Below are 25,401 nucleotides of genomic sequence, written 5' to 3'. Positions count from 1 at the left end.
TGCAAAGGGAAAGGTGCTGCTGCATGTCTAGTCCTTACTTATACTGTAAAATGTTCTATGTCCATCCGGGCCACAAGGAAACAATACAGTGCTCAGCTAAAGGCTTAGAGTCTCAACTCTTGACTTGTGATGTGACTAGGATTCTACAAGGACCAAACACTTTGACCCACAAATGTAAACTGATTTCTCTGAGAAACACCAGAATCATCCTTTTTAGCTTGGACGAAAATGGCTTCTCTAGAGAAAATGCATTACCCGAAGGTCCCTCCTGTCCTCGTCCCATTGCTTAACTAAGTGGAGATGACCATCTCCGCAACAGAAAAAAAAGAATAGGAGCATGCTGGGATACCCAACCCACTCCCTCCGACAGAGAGTACATAAGCGGTACCAGCTCAGCATGCAGCTTGTTCTTTTTTCTGTCTTCCGACAGAATGGGACGTGTGTGGACTTATCTGCTGAATTCTTCACTGGACGTCTCGTTGGGGCTGCTGGGCTGTCCTCGCCATCCTCTTTCTGCATTCTCCTGGCCTGTTGGGCTTTCCGGGAGCTCTGTCTCTTACGGCCCGGCCCTTTGTGGCTGGGGCCCCGTTCCTCCCGGTCTCTTCTGGGTTGCAGTGCAGTGCGTGTCTCCCTGTGGCTGGCCCCTGTCTGGCAGATGCGCTGCTGCAGCTGTTTGGCGGGACCTGAGGCTCTGCTGGGCGATGCTCCTGGGCCCCCTGCCTGTCATTTGGTTTCCTGCCAGCCTCCTCCACTCTTCCTGGCACCCCTGTTGCAGGGTTGGGTCGGTGCAGGTGCTGGCCTTTTCTGTGGCGTCGGAGGCTGTTTTTGGCAGGCTTCTACACCCGGGGCTGGTTTCCAGGTGCGCGTCTGGGATGGCTGATGGGGAGGTAGTGAGTTTGCGGTGTGCTCTTCCACCCCCCCTTGGCTTGTCCCGTGTAGCATTTTCCCTATTTTTCTACCAGTATCCAACGACCTGTTGGGGTTATGTACGGCATCCCCCTTCTCTTGTGTGTGCTCTATTCTTTGTGTATTGTGTTGTGGGGTGCTCCAGAAGTGCTGGGTGCTCCATCAATGGTGGTTTGCAGGATTTGGGGGGGCTGCCTGGATCCGTGCAGCCCCCTACCCACTCGCATGATCGCACATCCATTTTGCTGTGTCCTGCTGGTTGATGTTTCTGCCTCTTCTTCTCCAGGTTCCATGTTTGGCCTGCAACCATCCTGGCCTGTGAGCACGTGATCTCATCTGGTGTCCGTAGTTTGGGATCATCAGGCCTAGGTGGTGCCTGGCTGGGGGACCACATTGGGGTACTTGGTGATGTGGTTGTCATGGTGCTTCCATGGTATTGGGCTATCTAGGCTCCGGCCATGCCTCCCTGTGTGCCCTTGGTCTTGTCTACTTTCAATGGTGGGCGGTGTTCCAGTCTGGTTCTTTCCTGGATGGGAGTTTGCCTGGGTGTTCCTGAATCGGCTGGCTTTTGTGCTTTCCGTGGGGTTCATTTGCGGCCCTGGCTGGTGTATCTTCCCCCTTTCTTCTGGTTGCAGCCACCCTGTGGCACTCTAGAGGTGGGGGTCCTTCGGGGCTTCCTCCGTGGGTTGGGTGTTCCCTGGCCTTCTGGCTTTTCGCTTGCTCAGCGCTTGTTGCTGTTTGGTGTCTGGGTGTCGGTCCCTGGGGATCTGCTGTTAGCCTGTCCCCTTGGTGCATGCCGCCTAGCGGTTTCTTGCTTGCATATGTTGGCCTGTGGCCTTGGCTTCTGTTACGCCAGCTGCCCGCCCTGTGCTTTTGCTGGGTAGACCCTGGTTCCTCCCTGGGTTGGTGTCTGCCTGCCAGGCCATGGCTCGCTTTGGGCGGCCTCTCATGGGGGTTATGGGGAAGTGTGGCTCAATGATTAGAGCGGCAGACCCTGATGTAGAGGTCTAGCCCGGGACCTATTCCAATCATGGAGTCCCACTCTGCAACTCTGGGCAATAGCTTGCTTAATCTCCATAACGTCCCCTACAACGCTAAGGATGCCTGGCCTCCACCTTGGGGGTGCCCAGGATTGGACACCTCACAGGGAAAGCCAGGATGGGTTCCACAGCGGTATTCGTACAAGCGCCTTGAGACCCTTGCTGGTGAGTAGTGCGCTATACAAGTATCAATTTACATTTACATTATGTTGCCTTCATCTTGTGGTCTCCTTGCTCTGTCCTCCGGGCCTCTGCCGTCCTGCCCCATGGGCTTCTGTTGTCCCTAGTCGGCCCTTGTGGGCGTCTGGATTGGGGTACGCCTGGGTTTGCCTGTTGCTGTTGCCTGTTCTGGTCACCCCTGGCTGCTTGTCAGGCGTTTTGCCCTTTTTCGGGTCCTGGTGCCTTGAAGTTCTTGGGCTCCCTTTGGCTGCCGGCTGCCCTTCCGGTGGTTGGTTCCTGCCCTTCTGTGGGTTAGGTCACAGGGTAATTGTGACACCTTGTGCGGGGGGCTTATGTTCTGTTTGTTTTAATAACTGGGCGATTTGTTTGAATTGCACTGTCGCTTTTAATTTTTCTCGCTAGTATATACGCTACCTGCTACTTTTCTCATTTTCCTACGCGGTGTCCGTCTGTTAGAGCGGGCCTGCGGTAAGGTCCTCGTTCTAGCTGGTGTTCCTCCCCCAGCCCGACTTCCTATTTAAAACCGGATGCTGTGTCCGCGCACCGGTAATTGTGACACCTAAATGCTACTGCTGAGGGCTTATGTTCCGCTTGTTTTAATAACAGAGTGATTTGTTTGAATTACACTGCTGCTTTTAATTTTTCTCGCTAGTATACGCTACCTGCTACTTTTTTTTTTTTCCTACGCGGTGTCCGTCTGTCAGAGCGGGCCCGTGGTAAGGTCAGCGTTCTAGCTGGTGTTCCTCCCTCAGCCCGACTTTCTATTTAAAACCAGTTGCTGTGTCAAGCCCGTATGCACCCGTCCACGCCCCCGGAAGCGACAAGCGCCAGCTACGCTGCTGGTTTTTCCTCAGAGGAGAAAGGAGGTAGGAGGTCCTTCTGTAGAAGGGAACTGTTGGCTCTGGATAAAGCGAGGTGCACTGGTGGGGAGAAATGGGGAGTCCTCCAATGCTTACATCGGACTTGCCCCATATGTCAGTTCTGCTTTCCTACCAGGGAGCCTGCTGCTGCCATATGCATTGAGAAGGATAACAGAGTTAGGGCGGCACTTATTAACCCTTTAACTGCTGGGCCTTTCCCCCCCCCCCAGTGCTGAGCTCTTATTTGACTATTTGCAGTAGTTCGCGATTAGGCCTCTGTAACTTTTTGACCACATAAGGTATCCATGCCAAATTTGTGTCCTTTTCTTCCAACATCATGGGTATTCTAAAGGTACCAGGGTTCGTTGATTCCCCTGGGGAGTCCCAGATTTCAGCAAAAATACAGCAACATTTTCTTTTTGGGGGGAAAAATGGGGAAAAAGTCCAGCATATGAATGTGTCTGGGTTTTTCCCTGCAAATGGTATAAAAAAGTGGTTTGTGGGGCTGAAATCACCATTGCTATTTTTTGTGTGTGCTTTCAACCTCCTTCCAGTTAATGGTAGAAATGGGTATGAAATCAATAATGTATCCTGGAAATCTAGAACTTTTAAAAAAGTAGACAAAATTCTGAATGCACCAAGGGGTCATTTGTGTAAATCCATCAAGGTTTCTTTTTAGAAAGTAACAGTTAAATTTAGGAGAAAAATGGAAAATCAGTTGTAAAAAAACAGCCTTTCATGTCAACGTTTTCACCTGTAACTTCTTTTAAATATGACAGTTCTTTAAAAGCAATATACTGTTACATCCACTGGACCTTACTGGTTGTGGGGATGGATAGGACTTGTAGGTTCACCAAGAACCTGACGAACCCAGAGCCAAAAACTGAGCAGCGTTTTGCAATGGTTTTTTATTATGTATCGAGTATATAGCAAGTATTCTGGGAAAATGTACACATGGAAAATTTGGTATGAAAGACTCCTATATATTTTTTAAAAGGGAAGAAAATATAGAGTTTCAAAACATTAGATATTTGCACATTTCCATAATTGGGAATACTCATACTAGCCTGGGAATTTGTGGTCATTTTTAAAAAATATTTTTTTACACATTGTCTTTCATTTGGAAGGCAGAAATGCATCGAAATTCTATAGGTAAAATCAGTTGCTTTACAAATCTGAATTACCCTAAGTCTCCCGATAGAAATGGTACCTCACGTGTGTGGGTAGGCGTAGTGCCCACGACAGAAAACAGGTGAAAATGCAACGTGAACACACCACATTTTCACAAAGAAAAATTTTCCGTTTTTTGCAAAGTGCCTAGCTGTAGTTTTTGAACCCTTGCTCTGCCGGCACCCAGGGAAACCTAGCAAACCTATACATTTTTAAAAACTAGACACCCAAGGAAATCCAGTATAGGGTGATTTGACTGGCTCCCACCAGGTTCTGTTACCCAGAATCCCTTGCAAACCTAAACAATTGTTCAAAAAACATATTTCCTCATATTTCTGTGGTGGAAAGTACTGGAATCTGTGTGGATCCACACATTTCTACCCACCCCACGTTCCTCAAAGTCTTCAGAGAAAAATGGTACCTCACTTGTGTGGGTCGGCCTAGTGCCCACAAGAGTAAACGGCGCAAAACGCAATGTGGACACACCACAATTTTGCATTGAAAAACAACCCTTTTTTGGGAAAGTGCCTAGCTGTACTAACCTTAGCTCTGCCAGCACCTAGGGAAACATAGCAAACCTATATATTTTTGAAAACTAGATACCCAGAGGAATCCTGGATGGGATGACTTGACTACCTCTCACCAGGGTCTGTTACCCGGAATCCCTTGCAAACCTAAAGAAATGTAAAAAAAACACATTTTCCTCACTTTTCTGCACACATATCACTTTGTCCTCCTGTAATGTACCCTTTGCTACCTCTTGTATTTGTTTGCTCACGATTGTCACTTCTGCCTCATGTAACCTAACGTTTGCTTTTGTAATTTGTTCACTTGTAATTTTCTCCTCTTGTATCATTACTGTTCCTATTGTGAAGCGCTCTGACACCTTTGGGAGAAGTCCATGCTATATAAAAAGTTAAAAATAAATAAATGAAAATAAAAAAATAAGTATGTCCCCCACAGGGGGTTGGCCACTGATCAGAAGGACCAACCCCCTGCCAATATCGCCGCCATTTCGAACTTTTAAAATTCGCCGGTTTTTATACTTTTTTGGGGGGCGATTGCGTCCCACAAGGAAAGCCAAGATTAATAATTAAAAAATGTGCCCCCCACAAAGGCCGACCCCCCCAAAGACATCCCTAGTGTCTAGTGGGGTTTCCTGGCCATGGATCGCAGCGCTGTTACGATCCACGACCAGTAAACCCTTTCAGGAAGGCCTCGTTTGAAAGGGGAGACTCTCCCCTTTCAAACGAGGCTTCCCTGAACGCTGGGCGGCTGTTTCCAGACAGATTTCCCCCTCGGAGTCGAGCGTGGCCTTACCTGCTGCTGTCCTCAGCTCCGGTGGGCAAATCAGTTACGTCAGCGCGCGCTGACATCACAGATGGGGGGGGGAGACTGTAGTATCCCTTTTAGATATGCCTTTTAGATATGCTGTATCTCTTTTAGATGACATCACCTTCCTTCACCTTCCTTCCTAGAATTGTTATGATTTCCTTGTGTGTTCCACATTCTGTATGTGGGAGTTATTAGATCTACTGGCACTGCCAGCTTGTGGTTGTATAAGCTGTTTCCTCCCTGTGGAATAAACCACTTTCTTCTACAAGCTGTGTTCCTGTTTACTTCACAAACTGGCGACGATCGGGATACCATAAAGAAGAAGGACTCACTCTTGCCCTGACAGAAGAAATATTTTAAAAAATATATATATATATAACGGAGGAACAGCGTTCACGTATCTCTCAAGGTATTTTATTTCTATTTTTTTTTAAGTGTAAAAATGATTGCACCAGCTGCAGCAGTAATTATTTCAGTGCTTTGATCGCACCCGCGGCTGTCCACAGACTTGCGCTTCTGTAAATGTTATCATCGTTTTTTTTTCTTTCGACCTGTCTGCGTGTTACAGCGTATATGTGACTCTTGTTTCGATTTGCACTGTGTCATTTCTAGCGCAAATAGGATTATTTTGGTTTAAACTACTGAGTTATTCGGAAAGCACACAAGCTGTACATTTTTAAAACTGACCTGATATTCTACTGCGTGTGTGGTCCGCGCCAGTTCCATAGTTCGCATTGACGTCTGAGCTTCAGCGTTCTACCCTTCAGCTGTGCGCCTGCTCTGCGTCAGCATTACACACGACGCTCAAACGTTCCAGAGCTGCGCAAAGGTCAAAGCATCACGCAGCCTTCGTCTCACGGATTCATTTTTTTTTTCTCTCTTATCTTCACTTCGTGTTCAGTACATCTCGTACACGCTGGATTAACTATTAATCACCCCTTCATTTCTACAATTTATGACGATCAGCTACAAGCATTTGTCTGCATGTAATTCTCCTCAAGAAACGAAGTTGACCACGGTGACTACGTTTATTTTATTAATTTATTATTTTCAATATGCACTCAAATATTTGACTAGCTACCAACATTGTTTTATTTTTCTTCCTCCAGTTTTAACTTTTCCTTTTTGTTCAGGTTTCCTGTTTACTAGTAGAAATGTCAAATAATATTGTTGCTCCTTCTCATTTTTTACCCACTGCTGGGGATCCTAAAGTAGAATGGGACCTGTGGTATCCCACATTCCTAGCCTATGTGGATGTAGTAGAGGAGGATGGATGCTCTGCTAAAAGAAAATTAGCCCTGTTAAAAAATTGTTTAGGTGGCGCAGGCCTTAAGGAGTTGGAAAACTTACCTTCCATCGATGGAGCAGGTGACTTTAATATTTTTGAGATCGTTGTAAAACAGTTAGCCACTAGATTTGGTAGGAGAATAAATATAGTTATGGAAAGGTTTAAATTTTACTCCCGAGCGCAGAAAGACGATGAGTCAATTGAGAATTACGTAGCTGCATTACGAACATTAGCTGCTTCTTGCGCATTTGAAACAATTAATTTTGAGCAGTTACTAAGAGACCAATTAATGATGAAGACCAAAAGCAAAAAGATACAGGAAAGGTTGTGGATGGGAACCGAATCTTCTCTAAATGCTGTTTTGAACATAGCTAAAGGGATTGAACAATCGGAACTTTTTGTAAGTGAAATCAGAGGCCATGATGTTAAGAGTAAAGCAATAATCCCAGAAGTTGCTTTAGTAAAAGAGGTCCATAACCAAAGGAAGTTTCCTTTCACTCAAACTAGGAAAGAGTATTTCCCAAGAGACAATAAGTTCACTGGCAAGAAAAACCCCATTATTTGTTATAGGTGCAGTGCGAATGATCACGTTGGGAATTATAAGGGCTGTCCAGCGTGGAATAAAATTTGTGTTAAATGTAAAAAGCCTGGGCATTTCAGTAAAATGTGCAGATCTCCACAGAGAGTGAACTTGTTAACCGAGTTTGACTACGGGGATCCTGAAGAAATCCAGGAAATCAACACTCTGCTATGTGTTGGTGATTCTAAATGTCAAGGTTTTCCCAAGGATAAGATTTTAGTTAATGGTATAGAAATCACTATGCTTATAGACTCCTGTGCTTGGTATAGCATAATTGGCAGTGATATTTTTAACAGATACTGGAATTCCTCATGCCTGCTACCTTCAGATATTCGTCCAGGTGGATATACTGGTCGGAAAATTGATTTGCTAGGATACATGTGGGCGGATATAAAATTTAAAGATAATAGCATCAAAGGGAAAGTTTATGTAGCATCCAAGGGTGCCTCCATTCTGAGTTGGCCACACCAACACGAGTTGAGAATTAAATTAGACCCCAATGCTTCTCCACCTGTATATATAGTACCCCCTGCTGAGGATGAATTTACTGTTTTGGTAAAGAACAAGTTCCCTGAGATTTTTTCTGATACTTTGGGTGAATTTGTAAATTTTAAACATAAAATTATTTTGAAAGAAAATGCAACACCAGTCCGACACAAAGTCAGGAACGTACCCTTGGCCTATCGAGACAAGTTAAAAACCATTTTATCGGATTTGGTGACCCGTGGTATCATTGAACCAACTGAGTCTTCCCCCTGGGTTTCCCCAGTAGTTTTGTCAATTAAAAGTAACGGGGAACTTCGTCTGTGTGTTGACCTCCGCAGCTTGAACACTGAAATTTGGGTGGATAGAGATCCTTTACCTAACATTCATGAACTGATCTCTACTCTTTCTGGTGCTTGCATTTTCTCAACCTTAGATTTAGCTAGTGCGTATCACCAGGTTCTACTCCATGAGGATTCTAAGTTCCTTACCACTTTCATAACCCCGGAGGGCATGTTCCAGTTCTGTCGCATGCCTTTTGGCTTAGCCAGTGCGGCTTCGGTATTTCAACGGCTTATGAAAGAGGTATTGGAGGGCTGTGATAGTGCCATTGCCTTCCAAGATGACATCTTAATATATGGAAAAGATCTTGAGGACCATGACAGAAACCTGGACAAAGTACTGATGTCTGTCAAAGCTAAAGGTTTGACTTTGAAGTTTTCAAAATGCAAATTTAGACGGAGCACTGTGGAGTATTTGGGACATGAAATTTCTGCTCAGGGTATCAAACCCAAACTTAATCACGTTTTGAGCATAACTAAGGCTCCAGCCCCTAGTAATAAAGAACAATTGGTGTCTTTTCTGGGCCTTACCGAGTTTTATAGCAAATTTGTCTCAGACTACTCTTCTAAAGTCCATGTTTTAAGATTGTTATTAAAAAAGGATGCAAAATTCATTTGGAAAGATGAACATCAAACTGCTTTTGAGTTACTTAAAAAGGAGATCATCAATGCCCCCTTCCTGAGGCCTTTTGATTTGGGTAGAGAATGCATTGTGTGTGTGGATGCGAGCAACGTGGGTCTTGGTTCAGTGCTGATGCAAAAGAGTCTCGGTGAGGAATATGTTGTTTCTTATGCCTCTCGTACTCTTCGTGGGGCAGAATTCAATTATTCCACCATAGAGAAGGAACTTTTGGCGTGTACCTAGGCTGTCGAGCACTTCAGGCAATTTATTTGGGGAACAAGATTCCGTTTGCGAACCGACAACAAACCCTTGATAAGCATGTTGGCTGCTGGTGGTGGTCGTACTTTGACTGCACGTTTGGCACGTTTAGCTGCTAAGTTACAAGAGTTCCAATGCGTTGTGGAATATGTGCCTGGTCGCCTAAATGTCCATGCTGACTGCATGTCCAGATTGCCTTGTGTTTCTCTGGTTGCAACAGACTCTCCTTGCGATGTTGATGTAGTTTTAACCATTGATGATGTAAATGATGATAAATGCAATGCCACGTCCAGTGTTATTTCTGAGTTTGCTTGGCGGGATGCCATGTCTCAAGATGTCTCTTTGTCCAATGTAGTGGATTTTCTGAAGCAAGGGTGGCCTGAAGAAAGGAAACTTTCTGGCGATGTTCTATCTTTTAGCAAAATAAAAGAGGAACTCATGTTTGACCAGGGTTTTGTAACCAGGAGCGATAAAATAGTACCTCCTTCTGGCTTACGTGAAAAAATAATTTCTATGGCACATGAAGGTCACATGGGGATGTCTAACACTAAAAGACGTATCCGTGAATTCTACTGGTGGCCTGGCATCGATAGAATGGTAGACAAATGGGTTGGCTCATGTTCTCCTTGCTCCAGTAGTGATAAAACTGCTAAACCTTTGGCTGCCAAATCTGATATTTCACCCATTGAGTACTCTTTGTGTCCCTGGAAGAAACTTGGCATTGACATCGTTGGCCCCCTCGATCTGTCTGAAAGTAGATCTGTTTTCATTCTTGTACTGATCGATTACTTCTCCAAGTGGCCGGAGATAAGGGTTGTGCACAAGATTGGTTCATCCCAGGTTGTTGAATTCCTTGATGAAATTTTCTGCAGAGAAGGGATTCCAGCCGAGCTGGTATCTGACAATGGTCCGCAATTTGTTAGTAGTGAATTTTTATCGTTTCTTGATAGGTGTGGAGTGGTACATAAAAGGGTGTCCAATTACAACCCTCAAGCCAATGGTCAAACGGAGCGCTTAATAGGGTCATCAAGGAGTCTACACAATTAGCCATTAAAAGTAAATTAGATTGGAGGAAAACTCTTCGTGCTTCTCTCCTCTCGTATCGCACTTCTCCCAACTCCGTCACAGGTTTCTCTCCCTTTGAACTGTTAAAAGGTCGCAAACCTGGCTCAAAACTGTTACCCTGGTGGATGAAGTTAAAAATCCCTCCTGAATCTGTTGTGGATCATTCTTTGGTCAAAGATAAAGTATTGAAATATCAAGAAAAAATTAGACGTTCTTATAATTCTCCTGTGGGTTCTAGACCCGGTATCAAGATTGGCGACTTTGTACGAGTCAAGTTCGGCAGATCTTGTGGTTCTAGGTGGAACAAATGGTCAGATCCTTGTAGGGTTACCGAAGTTTTTAGTAAAGCTGTCAGGGTGGATGGTGGTAAGGTGTGGAACTTTCGGAGAGTTTCTGTGTGCAAAGCGCCTAATCTGCAAAAGGATTCTCTACCTTCTTCAATTCCCTCCTCAATTACTTCTGGTGACAACTCCTACCCTGTTCTGTTTGACACATTCTGCAGTGATGTTCAACTTTCTCCTAGAAATAATGATGTTTTTGTCTCCAACACTGTGGTTTCTTCACCTCACGTTCCGACTCCGCCTGGACAAGTTTCTTCTCCGCATTGTTCCAACACTGTTGTTTCTAATCACAATGTACAACTTACTGATGTACCTCTAAGAAGTTGTTCCCGGGTTAAATCAGTTCCTGTTAAATTACGTGATTTTATTCATTAGTTTTTTTTTTTTTTTTTTCATTTTTAAGGGGGGGAGGTGTGTAGTATCCCTTTTAGATATGCCTTTTAGATATGCTGTATCTCTTTTAGATGACATCACCTTCCTTCACCTTCCTTCCTAGAATTGTTATGATTTCCTTGTGTGTTCCACATTCTGTATGTGGGAGTTATTAGATCTACTGGCACTGCCAGCTTGTGGTTGTATAAGCTGTTTCCTCCCTGTGGAATAAACCACTTTCTTCTACAAGCTGTGTTCCTGTTTACTTCAGAGACGCTGAAGGCTTCCAGTGAAAATGAAAAAAAAGAAATATCGGGCATTTAAATACTGCCCTCCCTGGTGACGTCCAAAAGGGTTAATGCCCGCTCCATGGTCAAACATGCCTCAGATATACGTAAACTCCTTTCAGATGATCACCTAAATGTGTTATTTATTACCGAAACCTGGCTCCAAGAATCCTGTGCCCTGGTGGTTGAGCTTGCTATTCTGGTGGGATTTATAATTTCAAGACTGGATTGCACAACGGGGAGAGGGGGTGAGATTGCAGTGGTGTTTTGGAAGACGTGGGTCTTCGTTTGTGGTGCCACTGTGGGTTAAGTGGGGGGGGGGCACTGGACTTCTCCATAGTCATTTAGCCCCATTTCACACTGGGCGGGACATTGCTCTACTGGCCCAATGGCCCGCAAGGTACCTTTCTGAGAGCTTTGGATGATGTCATTATTCCTCGTCCACTAAGGTTTTCAAATTTTCTCATTTTGGGCGACTTTAACATCCATTTAGATTGCCCTGAGTCCGGGGCCTCTAGGGAGCTAATGGATCTGTTTGACCTGGCCCACCTTACTCAGTGGATAAAGCTGCTTTCACATCAAGGGGGACACATAATTGACTGGTCTGTTCCAAATTTTCTCTGTCTGTAGTTGACCCTCTTCAGGTGACCTGGTCAGATCACCATTTGGTACAGTTTTCCTGGCCCATAGGGAACCCGCCTTCCTCTGTAGCTCTGGCTCACAATAATCCGGGTCAGAAGATTGACATTCCGGCTTTCTCGATGGTCCTTTCCGTGACCTGTCCGGTGCCCACCTCTCATCTCGAGGAAGGGATCGATAGCTTTTCTTCCTGGATTAACCAAGGAGTTGGTAAAGTGTTAAAACCCCCCTCCACTAGGCGACCGAGACCAACGCCATCCAAACCATGGTATTCAGGCTCTCTTAGAGACCTTAAATTGGACTGCAAAACATTGGAACGGTGCTGGCGGCAGCAATACTGCCCATTGGCTAAAAATGCTCTTTGCAAAGCGCAGAGAGACTACCGATAGCAAAAGCTAACAACAATAGTAAGGAGATGTTTGCTATTGTGAGAAGTTTTCTCGCACCAGTTGCACAACAAACGGTCCTTCCTGTCTCTTCTCAAGGGTGTGAGGAGTTGTCTACTTTTTTTTTTATAAAGTACAGAACATTCAAGACAGTTTAGGGCCGGGGGATATGGTGCCATGGGTTCCTCTACCTCTACCTCTACCCCTTGCAGCATCCTTGCCAGCGCCTCCGCTGCTTAGGAACTTTGAGCCTACTGCTGGCCCAGATGTCCTGGCCATTCTCAAAACCCTCAAATCAGGGTCTCCGACTGGCCCCTGCCTGGCTAGAGTGGTGGCTGGATTCGTGGAGGTGGTATATCCAGTGGTCAATAAGATTATTAATTTATCTGTACAGACCGCTGTGATACCTGGGAGCTGGAAACAGGTTAAGCTTCTACCTCTTTTGAAGAAACTTTCGCTTGACCCATCCAAACTTGTCAGCTATCGCCCCATATGTCTTTTTCCGGCTCTGGCAAAGGTCTGTGAGAGGTGATTTTTCGACAACTGGATGCCTTTGTGGAGACTTCTGGTCTTCTCCATCCGTCGCAGTCAGGCTTTCGGGCTACTTATAGTACCAAATGCTGCGCTAGTGGAGATGGCGGAGGTCATCAGGGACTCCCTGGATGCGAGCGGCAGAGCGTCCCTGATTTTACTTGACCTCTCTGCCGCCTTCGATATGGTGCCCCACCAAGTACTCCTTGCTTGCCATTCGAACATCGGCATTGTTGGTTTCGCCTGGGACTGGATTAAATCTTTTTTAGAAAATTGCTCCCAGCAGGTTTGGATGCCTCCTTTCTCCTCTATGGCTAAGAAAATGCTCACGTGTGTCCCACAGGGCTCTACCTTGAGCCCTTTGCTCTTTAATATCTACCTGACCTCTTTGATTGTTCTGGCGGAGGAAATGGGTGCAAAAATAATCGCATACGCTGATGACACCCAGCTTTTATGTACATGGGAGGACTCTGACCTGTCAATAGAACCTGCCCGGAATTGTCTTTCTGCTGTGTTTGGATGGTTGGCTCAGGCCCAACTCAAATGCAAGGAGGACAAGTCCGAGGTTCTTCTAGTTGGTCAGTTTCTGCCCGCCTTTAGGGAGTCTTTATGGCCCTCAGATTATCCCCGTCCTAAATCTGTTGGTGCACCAGCAAAAAACCAGGGGGTCTGGTTTGAGGAGGACCTGCGGTTTGCGGTGCAAATTAAGAAACTCACTGGATTTTGCTTCGGCACCCTCAAAGCATTTAGAAGGTTTTTCTCTGTGCTTCCAAGGTCGGCCAAGGAGCTGGTCGTGCGGGCTCTTATTCTCTCCCGCATTGACGATGCCAATGCCCTGTATGTGGGAATCCCTGGATACCTAAAAAATAAGCTTCAAACCATACAGAATGCAGCTGCTAGACTTCTATTTAATATCTTGGGATGGTCTACGTAAAACAGCAACTACTTGAGCTGTATATTAGGAAGTATTTTTCCTTCTATATTCCGCTGCGATCAGCCTCACTGAGACTGATGGCGATCCCACGTTTCCGCAGAAAGTCTCTGTCTGTCAAAGCAGCTATCATCTGGAATTCCTTGCCTTTGGCATTATGGCACATTCAGGACCTCAGACTTTTCAAAAAGCACCTGAAAACCTTCCTCTTTAAGCAGTTATGCTAATCGGCTTCATTCTATCAGGTCACTGTTATTTTGTGTGCCAGGACACTCTTTTTTTTTTTTTTAAACCTTTTACAAAAAATAAGGAGATACATGCGCAGGCCCACAACCATCATGGCCGGCCGCAAAGACAATCAATGAAAACAGGAGAAACTGAAGCCAATCAGTAAACAGGATATATCAAGATATACCAGATGCGGTTGTGGGGCTCGCAAACAGGATATGAGGTTTTCATTTTTAAATTTTAGAAAAAGAGCAGGGGCTGCAACAACAAGGACATCGCACCTCACAGGATAGGAGCACAAAGGAGACGATTGGGACTTACCCCAATTACAGTCGGAGATAGGCTATAACTAAAGCGACTATGCAATCCGGGCAGCCACGGCGATAATACTGGACAGTAAACCACATTACAATAATCCACATTTCTACAAATCACCCCAGAGAGCATACCCCCCAAGAACAGAAAAACAGAGGCTTGTCGAGAAGCCGAAAAAAGAAAAAAGAAAGGTGCAAGACCAAGAGACAGTCAACCCTACGAAAGAGGAAAGAACCCTCCCAAAGCCGGAAAAGAGCGATAGGGACCATAGAACAAAACAAACTAAAATAACAAACCCCCCCCACACCCGCCACCCTGCACCCCTGTAATGGCTACGGCCTAACCCACTAACAGCGTGCCTGTCGCCCCGGAACTGCCCCACAGAAGAGAAAATATAAAAAGTGGAGGAGGAGAAAATCAAACAAGCCTCCGGACACCTGATACCCCTCGCCGGCGGTGACCCCCCATAGCACAATCATCATCAATAAAGCAAAAACAGTCAGCAGTATCACGGGGAGGACAGTCACCAGGAAACCCCCCGCCCCTCCCACCCCCGGCCCGGTAAGGTATTCGGTGCAGTCCCAGCAAAAATAAACGGAGCAACCCCAGGGAAATAGAAGTCAACCCTGCAAGCCTCACAAGGATTTCTATCGCCAAAGTCATAACAGTTGCAAACCAAGTGAGCATCTCAGATGGTCCAAAGCAGTGGCGAGGAGCAAGAAAACCTCAAAGTCAAAGTCAGCCCTGACCAGTGCGAATCCGTTCCGGAGCACATCCCGACCAAGCCACATCCGACCAGAGGTAGTCAAAGCGTCCATGGCGGACCAAGGCAGTGAAAGTGGAGCAAAGGCCGGTCTCAAAATTGCAGCATCCGTTATGCAGACGGGCCGGAACAAAGGAATATGGCGATCCCCTTCGACGGGACCCTGAGACTCGGCAATGAAGAACAGGACATCCAGCGACAACACACCATCAGAGAGGAGACGTAGAGGGAAGACCATGTACTGTAGCAGATGAAGGAAAAGTGAGGCCGACTCTCAAAGGAGCAAAGTCGGGCTGCCGCTCGGGCACCTGCAGATGGAGGGTCAAATCGCTCGTCTGGATCGCAGATTTCTGTACAGGCGCTGCAGCATACGTGGCCGGTCGCGAGCAGACATCATCCAGTTTCGCCGCCAGGGAGACACATGCGCCGGTAAATTGCGAGCGGAGCGCCCCAATCGCCGCCATTACGGATCTCAATGAATGTGCGCCATCCATCCCCTCCATCCCGGGGTCCAGAGGACGGAGGGGGACACAATCTCCAGCCCACATCGCCGGGCTCCGGGCACACATTTGGCGATCGCAACAACAAGGGCACCCCGAACTGGCACACTCAGGACAGACACCGGCCGTGGGTGCAGCCCGTCAGCCCCCGGACCGGGAAACGAGGGTCAGGCACACAACCCACAGCCGTGGTGCAGGAGGATCGCAGCACGTCACAGTGTCTCCTCTCCTGCACCATCCATCAACGAGGACAAGAGTCAAGGGCGGAAAGAATTATTCAGACCTGGAAGACCGACCACAATCACGGTCCCACAGCCGATGTTGATCAGGTCCCTCTCGGGTGTTTCAAAAATCGAGGTCCCGGCGGCAGCCCGGGAGTAGGCCAGAAATGGGACACGACACAACTTCGTCGCTGAATAAGGTAGGAAATCCGGGGCAGCACCGTTGGCATCAGGCAACCTTCATACATCCAGGCACAGGGCGTGGGTAGAGGATAAACGACAGGATAGACGGGTCGCCGGTGGAGGTCGGCGGAGCCGGGAGCTTATGCGGCCATCTTAGTTCGCGGCATAGCTCCTCCTCCCCAGGACACTCTTGAGTATTTGTGCGCAGTATAAATCCCATTATACCATAACATTATAAAATAAATATAACATGTTGTGTGCCTGTCTGGGTGCCTGCCTGCCTGCGGTTTTGGTTGTTGGGCGCTTCTTGCTTCCTTTCGGGTGCTTTTGCTTGCCCCGTGCTTGGGGTGTCTGCCTTTCACAGGATTCGCTGGGCCATCCCCCTTGTTTTCCGTTGGGCAGTGCGGTTGTGTCCACCCTCGGCTCTGGTGGTCACTTGGCCTTGTTGGGCCCTTGGCTCCGGTGCAGTGCTGGTCGTGGCCCTGCTGGGTTCTGGCTGGTGTTGGGTGTTGGCTTGTTGGGCTTGCCTTCTCGCCTGCTGCTCCTATTTGCCTCCTGTGGTGGTGGGTGTTGTTGGTCTTCCTTGGCTTCTGCCTTGGGGTGGCCTCTTGTTCTTCGGGTGCCTTGCTCCTGTGCCCTGCCCAGTCTGCTGTGCCCTTTCCCTGCTTGTGGATGTTGGGTGCCGGCCTCCCATGGTGCGTGGATTGCTTTGTTGCTTCCCGCTCCTCTCTTTCCGCTTTTGGGTTGCGGTTGGCTTTGTCTCGGGTCTGGAGGTCTTTTTCTTTTCCCTTTGGGGTCCTGTCTTGGGCCTGTGCTCTCGCGTGGGGTGTTTTCGGCCTGTGGTGTATGTGTCCCTTGCTCTCTTGTTGGCTCTGGGGTGTTACTTCTCCCCTTGATTGAGTCTGTTCCTGCTCCCCTGTTGGGTGGTCTGCCTTTGGCCTCTACTTTGGTTTCTGGTGCCTGGGTTGTTCCAGTGTGCTCTTGGGGTCTGGGCTCTGCGTCTGTTTGGTTTGCCCTGGTGTTTGGCCTCCCGTTCGCTTGTGCGTTTGGGTTGCTGGTGCGCCTCTCAGTGTGGTTGTGTCGGGATTGGTGCTGTGGGGCCCTTGTTTGCTTGGGGTCCTCTTTTGGTCCCTGCTTGAGTACTTTCCTGGCCGCTCGTTCTCTTGGGCTTTAGATAGGATCTTATCTTGACTTCGGTGGTTCCTTGGTGTCCTCCTTTCTCCTCCTGTCGCTTGGTCAGCTCTTGGTTGGTATTATTTCCTCATTTCTGGTTCTGGGGTTTTGCTTTCCCCGGTTCCGTGTTGGGCCTCTGTTGTTGTCTTTCTTGGTTGTGCCCTGGTTTTTGCCAGGTCTGCTTTAGGATGAGCTTCTTTGCACTCCCTGGCCTCCGTTGGGCGGGTTGCTGGGTTTCTTGTCCCGGTGTCTCCTGCTGTGGGGGTGGGCCTCCGACCTGGCCGTTTTTTGTGTCCTGGGTTCTTCTCCCGGTGGGGTGGCCTTTTGGTTCCTGCGGCTCTTCGGTGTCTTGGCTGGTGTTGGCCTTTGGTTGGTCCTGCCCTGTGACCTGGTCCTTCTGTGGGTTTTTGACCTCCAAGTTCTCAGTTGCTGCTGTTGTCGGCTCGGGGGGGGGGGGCTTGCTTGGGTACCCTGCCCCCTACTGTTCCGGGCTGTTCCTCTGGGTGGGTGCCAGTTTCCTTGTCCTGTTCTGCCCCCTTTGGTCATTGCAACTCTGCTGGTGGCTTCCCCTGGTTGGGGTGGTCCTGTGGTTGGTTGCGTCTTGCCTCTGCTCTGTTCCTTCCTGGGCCTTCGGCCCTGCCGCCCTGTGCGGTCTGTTTCAATCTGCTCTTGGCCTTTGGGCTGGGTTGGCCTTTTTGGTTCCTGGTTAAGTGGCTGCCTGGTGGTGCTTGGGTCCATGGGCTTAGCCCTTGGGGGTTTCTACCTGGTTGGTTGCCCTTTCTGGCTCCATTTCACTGTTTGGGGTGCACCCACTTCTCCTGGGCTTTCTTTGGTCATTCGTGGGGGGCTCGGTTTTGGCCCCTATGGTTGCTCCTTTGGGGCTTGGCTCTGCCTATGTGGCCCACTTCTGGCTTGCCTGGGGGTGATTCTTGTGTTTTTTCTATGGTCGTCCCCTGCTGGTTTTGGGGTCTCGGCTCTGTCCGCTTGGTTGGGGGCATGCTTGGTTGTGTGCTCCTGTCTGCATTTTTTTCCTTCTTGTGGGCTCCTTTTGCTTCTGTGGGGTGTTGTTTTTCAGTCTACTGCCCTTGGCATAGGTGGGGTTTCGGAAGGCCGGGTTCTCTGCTTTGGTATTCTTCACTTAGTTAAGGAATGGGACGAGGACAGGAGAGACCTGGGGGTAATATCCTATTACCTACCGGTAATCTTCATTACTCCTGGTCCCGTTGTCCTCGTCCCATTCCTTACTCCCCTCCCTCCGTCCCTCCCTGGCGGCCGGCCTTCCTGTTGTTGGCTTGATGTTTTCAGGCTACATGCTGGGCTGGTACCGCTTATGTACTACCAGTGGGAGAGTGTGGGTTGGGTATCCCAGCATGCTCCTGTTCTTTTTTTTCTGTCGTGGAGATGGTCATCTCCATTTAGTTAAGGAATGGGACGAGGACAACGGGACCAGGAGCAATGAAGATTACCGGTAAGTAATAGGACATTACTAATAACTGGTATTAAAATGGGGCCTTGACCCACCTCTTGTCCATTTTCTGGCTGAACTCCATAAAGACCTAAAGGCATCTATTAGAATGAATCAAGAAGGCAATTGTACAGCATGGTTTAAATCTGGCAGGGGTGTGCGCCAGGGCTGCATTCTTGCCCCCATGCTGTTCACTCTATATGTAAATTCTCTGGAGGAAAAACTTTTAACTGCATCCTTGGACATCCCGCTTGCAGGAGATACCCCTATTCCTGTGCTCCTGTATGCGGATGACGCTGCATTAATAGCCCGGACTCATTTAGGTCTTCAAAGATTATTAAATACATTTAGTGAATTTATGGCCTCACTTGACTTAGTGGTAAATAATTCGAAATCACATGTCATGGCATTTGGGGCTGTTAAAAATAACACTAAGCCCTTTTTTTGTAACGGTGAAGCAATCACTAATGTCAAAGTTTTTACATACCTTGGAATAATTTTTGATAATAAGGGGAGCTGGACTCCACAAATAATAGCTAAAACTAAAGTGGTGAGGAGCTCGGTAAATGCAAATTTAAGCTTTTCGAGGAGACTTGGAGGGAAACCGAGCGGTGCATTAATAGCTTTGTACAAGGCAAAAACACTTGCAATTGCAAGGTATGGAGCAGGCCTGTGGGGTTACGCTAAAAGTGATACTATCCAAAGGGAGGAAAATAAGTTCCTCAGGTCGTTGTTAGGGCTTCCTCAGTCGACAGCCACTTTTTCAGTTCATCAGGAGCTTGGACTGGGGTACATTACTGATATCCTGTCCATGGCACCAATTCTTTTATGGATTAGGGTTTGGATTAATAAAAATCTAGGTCTGAACCATAAAATATTGATGGATTGTTTAAAACTCGATAAATTTAAAGATATTGTCTGGCTGTCATACATTCACAAATGTTCAATAGAACTTGGACGCCCTGAGATATTTTCCTGTCCTTTGGGTTTAAAAAAAGCAGACCTAGAATGGGTCAAGCAAAACTTCCCTAAATTGAAGAGTTTGGATCGGGAGGCATACCATCTAACTAAACCTACGGTCAGAGCCCATTTCATGACGATCACTTGTTTAGCTATTCAACCGTACCTTACTGTAGTAAACATCCCTTTTCACAGGTGGCTCCTGGTTAAATTTCGATTTAACCAGCTCTATATGGTCCTCTGTGATAGTCATGGTTGGTATAAGCCTGAGGATGCACCTGTGTGCAAATGTGATAATTTTTCTTTACAAGATAATATGCACCTAATGTTGTTTTGTCTATTTTATAATATTCCAAGACAGAAGTATCTGGTGCCTTTACTTAAAGGTAAAGCTTTCATTCAGGCAAAACCAGCTTTCTTATATCTACAAATGTTAGAATCACCCTTGGTTATGTTTAAAGTGGCCAATTACCTTGTCGCAGCTGTTAGGATCAGGAGGAGGAGAATGAAAAATGTAGCATGAGGGTCTATGAGGGGTGACAAACTGTTTTTATCTTGTACAATTTAAATGTCTGTTTTTTAATCTTTGTATAAATGATGATATTGTATTTTATGAATTTTTTACGATTTTGAAATGCCCTTTTTATTGTAGCATGCTTTTATGATTTTTAAGTAAATCGAATAAAGTGGTTTTTGACTTTGACTTTGACTTTAATAACTGGTACATTATGGAAATGTGCCTAATGCTTATACCATCAATAGAGAACTTAAGAGACCTTAACCACTTAAGATAAAAACACCAATAACGAATTTCGAAAAAAGTCAAAACATAAAAAGAATTGGTTGTAATATGTAAAAAATAGTAAAAAAAAGTATTACAAAGAAAAGCATCGAAAAACGTTATCAAATTGGAAATGAAGAATATTTGGAAAAAATAACACCCACTGTGATTGACCACTACAGAGTCATGGAGAAGCAGGAATTTTTTTACCATTAAACGTAGAAACCTTCTTAAGCATGGCAAGCTGTCATGTGAAAAGGCTCTGCTAAAGCGGCTATTTGCCAAGCGACCCAGAAGCACATGCTTGCCACCGAAAAGATCAGAGAAGGAAAAATTCTAATTGAAGCTGCCGAAGAGGTATTTCTTTCCTGTAGGTTTGGTAGGTTGACCCAGTCTTCCAGGAGTGAGATGTCAATCCCAAGTTCTGCAGCTCTGCCTTCTCAAAGAAGAGCCCTCTAATGCCCAGGACTGGTCATTTAGACTCCTGTTAACCCCTCACAGTTTTAAGAGAGTTCGGTCTTCATTTCCCCAAAAATCCAAAATTCCAGTTCTAACGGAGCCACTGGAATTCTTCCTCAGAGGATAGCATCCTCTTCCTCAGCTACTGGAGGAGACATTCCTACTGGCAATCAAACTTGCCTTGCAATACCTAAACTCCATTTAGTGGAGCCATGCACATCAGCAGAAGACTGAAGCCACCAGTCCTAGAGCCAACTATCTCCATGCTGTGGGCCCAGGACAGAGTGTTAAGTGATGAAGCAGTCAGTCTTTGGTAGTAAAACCTAGCTAATCTATATATATAAAAAACAAAGTATGTCCATTTGTCCTTTATGCAGTACTACACCATTCATCCGATCGGCATGAAACTTTGGGAAGTTGTTGGGCTAAAAAAAGAAATAAAATGTGTTGATTACACTCCAGCGAAGGTTTCTTGCAAAAAAACAAAAAAAATGTGTTAAATATCGGCCCCCCGGCCACCCAGGGCCCTCATAATCTTTCCAATACTGAACGTTTACACTTTCCGGTGCGACTCGCTTTTGCAATGACCATCAACAAAGCACAAGGACAATCGCTGCAAGTGTGTAGACTAGATTTGGAGAATCCGTGCTTCTCACATGGACAATTGTATGTGGCCAGCTCACGCTTTGGAAAACCTACTGTATGCACCAGACGGAAAAAACGAAAAAAAACGTGTATCCACAAGCACTCGAATAAATAAACCGAATTAAAACAACACTTTAAAATTTTTTCCATATTAAAATGAATAAGTTCCAATAAAAATGACACAATGTAAATTGAATGTTATCATAACAAGTTTACTTACATTTCCTTTCTTCGGAGATCGCAGCAACGCGCGACGGGTAAGCTAATCCCAAATAAATACCAAGGCATGCCCCTTCCAGTGTTTTGGCAGACGGTAGCACTTCATCTTCTGAGTCCACACATTGTGGCACCAATTATTTCAGTGTTGCATGCACCCATAATGCATCATCAAGAGTTTTTTCCTCAGCCCTGCTCCCCACTGAAATACAGATGAGATCTCCACCTCTGAGCCATGAGTTGGTTCAGGCCACCTGCACAGTATTACTTTTCTGAGTGTTCTGTAAACCCATTCACTGAATTAGGAAGGGGACACACTATCAATTCACTTAATGTTGTTGAATTTGACAATTCCCAGGGGTTTCCTCCCGCTGAGGATAGGCATGGTGTTTTCAGCACTTGTAAATGCAAAACAGGCAGACAGAGCCACCAAGAGATGCAAATGCACTATGATCTTTCACAAAAAGTGTGTCATTTGCCATGAACTTCACCTGAGCTCCGGCTTTGGTTAGAGAAATTGAAGTACTCTTAATACATTAAATTCCACCTGCAATTATATGCATGTAGAAACTCTCAGTTCTCCAGGTGACACACTGTTACTAAGAGTAATTACTGTAATTAATGCTAATGGTAGCTTTTTTCCTTTCTCCACTCTCTCTAACCAGCTTCCTATGACAATGGTGTCCTCAAATTGAGTAGCTGCAGCTACAGTGTCCCCTGGAGTGTGCTGTCTTCCAAGCAAATCAAGGGTGTAGAGGGAGCCTACGACGAAGGATGTACCTGTGACGTAAGTGTGCCCTAGGTTGCGGGTCTTAATCAGGCTACTAAATGAGTAGCATAGGAAAACGGAGTCCTACCAGAGGCAGGGACCATGGGACAAAAGAGGGGTAGCAAAAGCAATATGGAGGGGAACAGAACATCTGGATTGAGAGATAATCAAGGAAATAGAAAGGACTAACAGGACAAGATATGGCACACTCAAGATAATATTCTGAATAAAATTCAAATTTGTATATTTACCTCAATTCATTGAATATCAATAATGTGGTTCTCTGCACTTAACCAGAAAAATTTCCCTATAGGATCTTTTAATATTCTAATCATTGCTAGAATCTGGCTCTGGATCCATTCTAATCAGCTGAATTTGTCTGGGCTTCCAAAATCTCCCTAAGAGTATATAGAACAGGAGTCAAGTATCTATATGGTTTCCAGAGGATGCTGTAATACTTTGAAATCTAACAGTAATACCTCATGCAGCTTTAGTAGAGGAGAGCAATATTCCTGCAATAACACCACAGAAAGTGCAAGCCTCATCACTTCATATTGAACTCTGTGTCATAATCACAACGGTGCGCCACTTTGTCCAATATTTACACTTGGGAGTAAATCAATGCTGCAAAATACTCCATGGAGGAAATAATATTAGTGATGGGAGGCACCTGCTATTTGCCGCAAATTTACACATGGGAGTAAAAAATGACAACGTTTGCATCCATTGGATATATGAACACTACCTCACAATGTTTTCCACCAGTAGTTATCACAATGAAAATATAGTGGGTAACTTCCCAGGAAGACACAAGAAAGAATGGAATGAATGCTCATCTCCAAATGGGAATACATGCAAACCTGGGCTTAAAGCTTTTCAACACTTTAGCAAAGGTGTAAATGATTTCCTAACACTTTTAAAATAAATCACATGATTTCAGGGCCAGAACTCTATTGCACATGTGCACATGTCTTAGTTATTGAACTTAATAGGCTGTATTTATCAGCTGGATCTTTAGATCAATTATCTCAAAAGTCATGTCTTGATTCCATTATTTGTGGGCACTTGTAATAAAGATCAGTTCCAGGTCTTTTGATCACCTCATTTTGTGAAGACACATTTTGTTACATATTCTAACGAGAGAAAAGATTGATTTTTTAATATTCTAATTAAAGCCAACTTTGGTATTAACTTTGCTTGAAGTTTCTTCATCACTCTGCTATAAAGTACATTTTAAAACCTGAACACTGCTGGTGGCTACTTTTGTGCTTGTTGGGTGACCAGGCGTTTGTTTGTATATCTTCAACAGATCATGGCATGTTATTCGCAACCCTGCACACCAGGGCCAAAGACATGCATACTTGAGGACTATGAAGGTGGCGGTGCTGAGAACCAGATGAAGAACCAGGTCTGCGTCCCTAAGATAAGCGCTGAATGCGTATGGAAGGATATTGAATTGGGCGAACTCCCCTGAGAAGCCATCTCGATGTTCAACAACCCATAGATGGTTAAATCCCTTCTACACCATCCACCTTGTAAATGATTATAGTCAGGAAACAAAGGGCAGCCCTTACATCTGAGTAAAGAATTCAATAGAAAGTGGGAAAAGTACTCTTCAGGAAGCCCTAAGTAATATACCTTTGTACTTTGCAGATTGTTTGCTACTTTTCTGATCCTTTAATGACCAGCACGCATTTACTGTGCACAGTTCACATTGCATGTCTCCGCAGTCTCACTTTTTATCTATGTATCTTGTTTCATAAAGCACTTTGAGGCCTGGTCGACACTTCATAAATGCTCCAGTAAAATAAAACATCCTTTTGGAACCAACACAAGAGTCACTCATTATAATCAATCAACATAGGACTGATGAGCCCCCTCATTTATAGTTCGGCAAACAGGATAGAGTGACACAAAGGTAGTGGACCACCCTGTCTACCAAACTGATGGTCCGCACACTCTACTTAGAGACAGGTGGACTGTCATGTTTCCATCAGTGGATCCCTCGTTGGCTCCGCTAGCGTAAACCTTACACCAATGCCCAGATAAACATGATGCCTATTTTGAACACGTGTTCTAAGGCATTCTTGTTCTGTTTCCGGCTGTCAAGAAAAGCCTAGTGGTTTCAAACAGAAAAATTAAAATTTAACTTCTAACCCAGGGAAAAAACGTCCAGGATATATAAAGGTCATTACAGGTTTTTAATAATTTATATATTTTTGTTTTACTAGACGTCTGGATGAAACTTGATGGCTAACCTCTAAATCTGACAGGGTGGCAGAGGTTATAAACATTGTCCCCTTTCAGATTGCAAACATCCTGCCATATCTCTATTAAGAATCTAACAGTCACATGCTCTGAGGCATTCTCCCATAGGCACAGAATGGGTAAAACACTTTCATACATCTGGCCCTGAGTCTTTTACATAGTCCACTATCTTGGTCGTTTTTTTCCAAACTGAATTGCCCTCTTACAATGAGTTCATGTGTGATAATATAATAACTCTACAGCAATTGAAAGAGCAAGAAATTGGAAGGAGCACAGTTTTCTCATTTCCTGCTCAGCCTCAAGCGTTCCATTGTAACAGCAAATGCCATTATTTAGGCATGTGCGGCCATACATCGCATCCCATTAAAGCAAATGAAGGTTTCATCATACCTAAATTAATTTAAGAGATAGTCAAGTTCATTTTAAACCAGAGGCAAGATACTCTCCTGACCAACAGCGCTCTCTCCAAATCTATTTAACAAAACAAACCAATACAGCCATGTGAGAAATTAGGGCAGTGATTAAGTGAGGTGTTAACCCTGCTAAGCAACAAGCACAATCCTTGTCAAGGTGAACCACGAAGACCTCTAAATTGACCTGTGCCTAACCATTTGGTAGCTTGGCACAAATCCAATGAGGCTTAACTGAGAGGCAATGTGTAGAGCATTACATAAGAAAAATCCCACATTCATTTAGAAAAACAGAGTCAATAAAAATATAACAAATTGAACAAAATGACAAAAATCTATTTGGCAGAACCAGAGTTATGAGTTTTTAAAGTTTTACAGTAAAAACTAGTACCTAATAGAATAAAGCACCAATTGTAGACATCTTGTTGCG

At 45.5% G+C, this 25,401-nt stretch overlaps 1 protein-coding gene across 1 annotated transcript in view; it reads left to right on the top strand.

Moving 5' to 3' along the window:
- The window catches only part of LOC147684563 (metalloproteinase inhibitor 1-like), a 60,049-nt gene extending 36,282 nt beyond the window's left edge, over window positions 1-23,767 (top strand). The window contains exons 4-5 of the mRNA XM_086939716.1: window positions 22,190-22,311; window positions 23,603-23,767. Coding sequence (XP_086795842.1) covers window positions 22,190-22,311; window positions 23,603-23,767 — 287 coding nt within the window. The remainder of the gene's footprint in view (window positions 1-22,189; window positions 22,312-23,602) is intronic.
- Window positions 23,768-25,401: the final 1,634 nt, after the last annotated feature.

The sequence above is a fragment of the Lissotriton vulgaris genome, chromosome 10 (assembly GCF_964263255.1).
Source record: "Lissotriton vulgaris chromosome 10, aLisVul1.2, whole genome shotgun sequence".
Taxonomy (NCBI): Eukaryota; Metazoa; Chordata; class Amphibia; order Caudata; family Salamandridae; genus Lissotriton; species Lissotriton vulgaris.
Note: the sequence above shows the minus strand (reverse complement) of the source record. Positions and strands in the feature narration are given on the sequence as shown.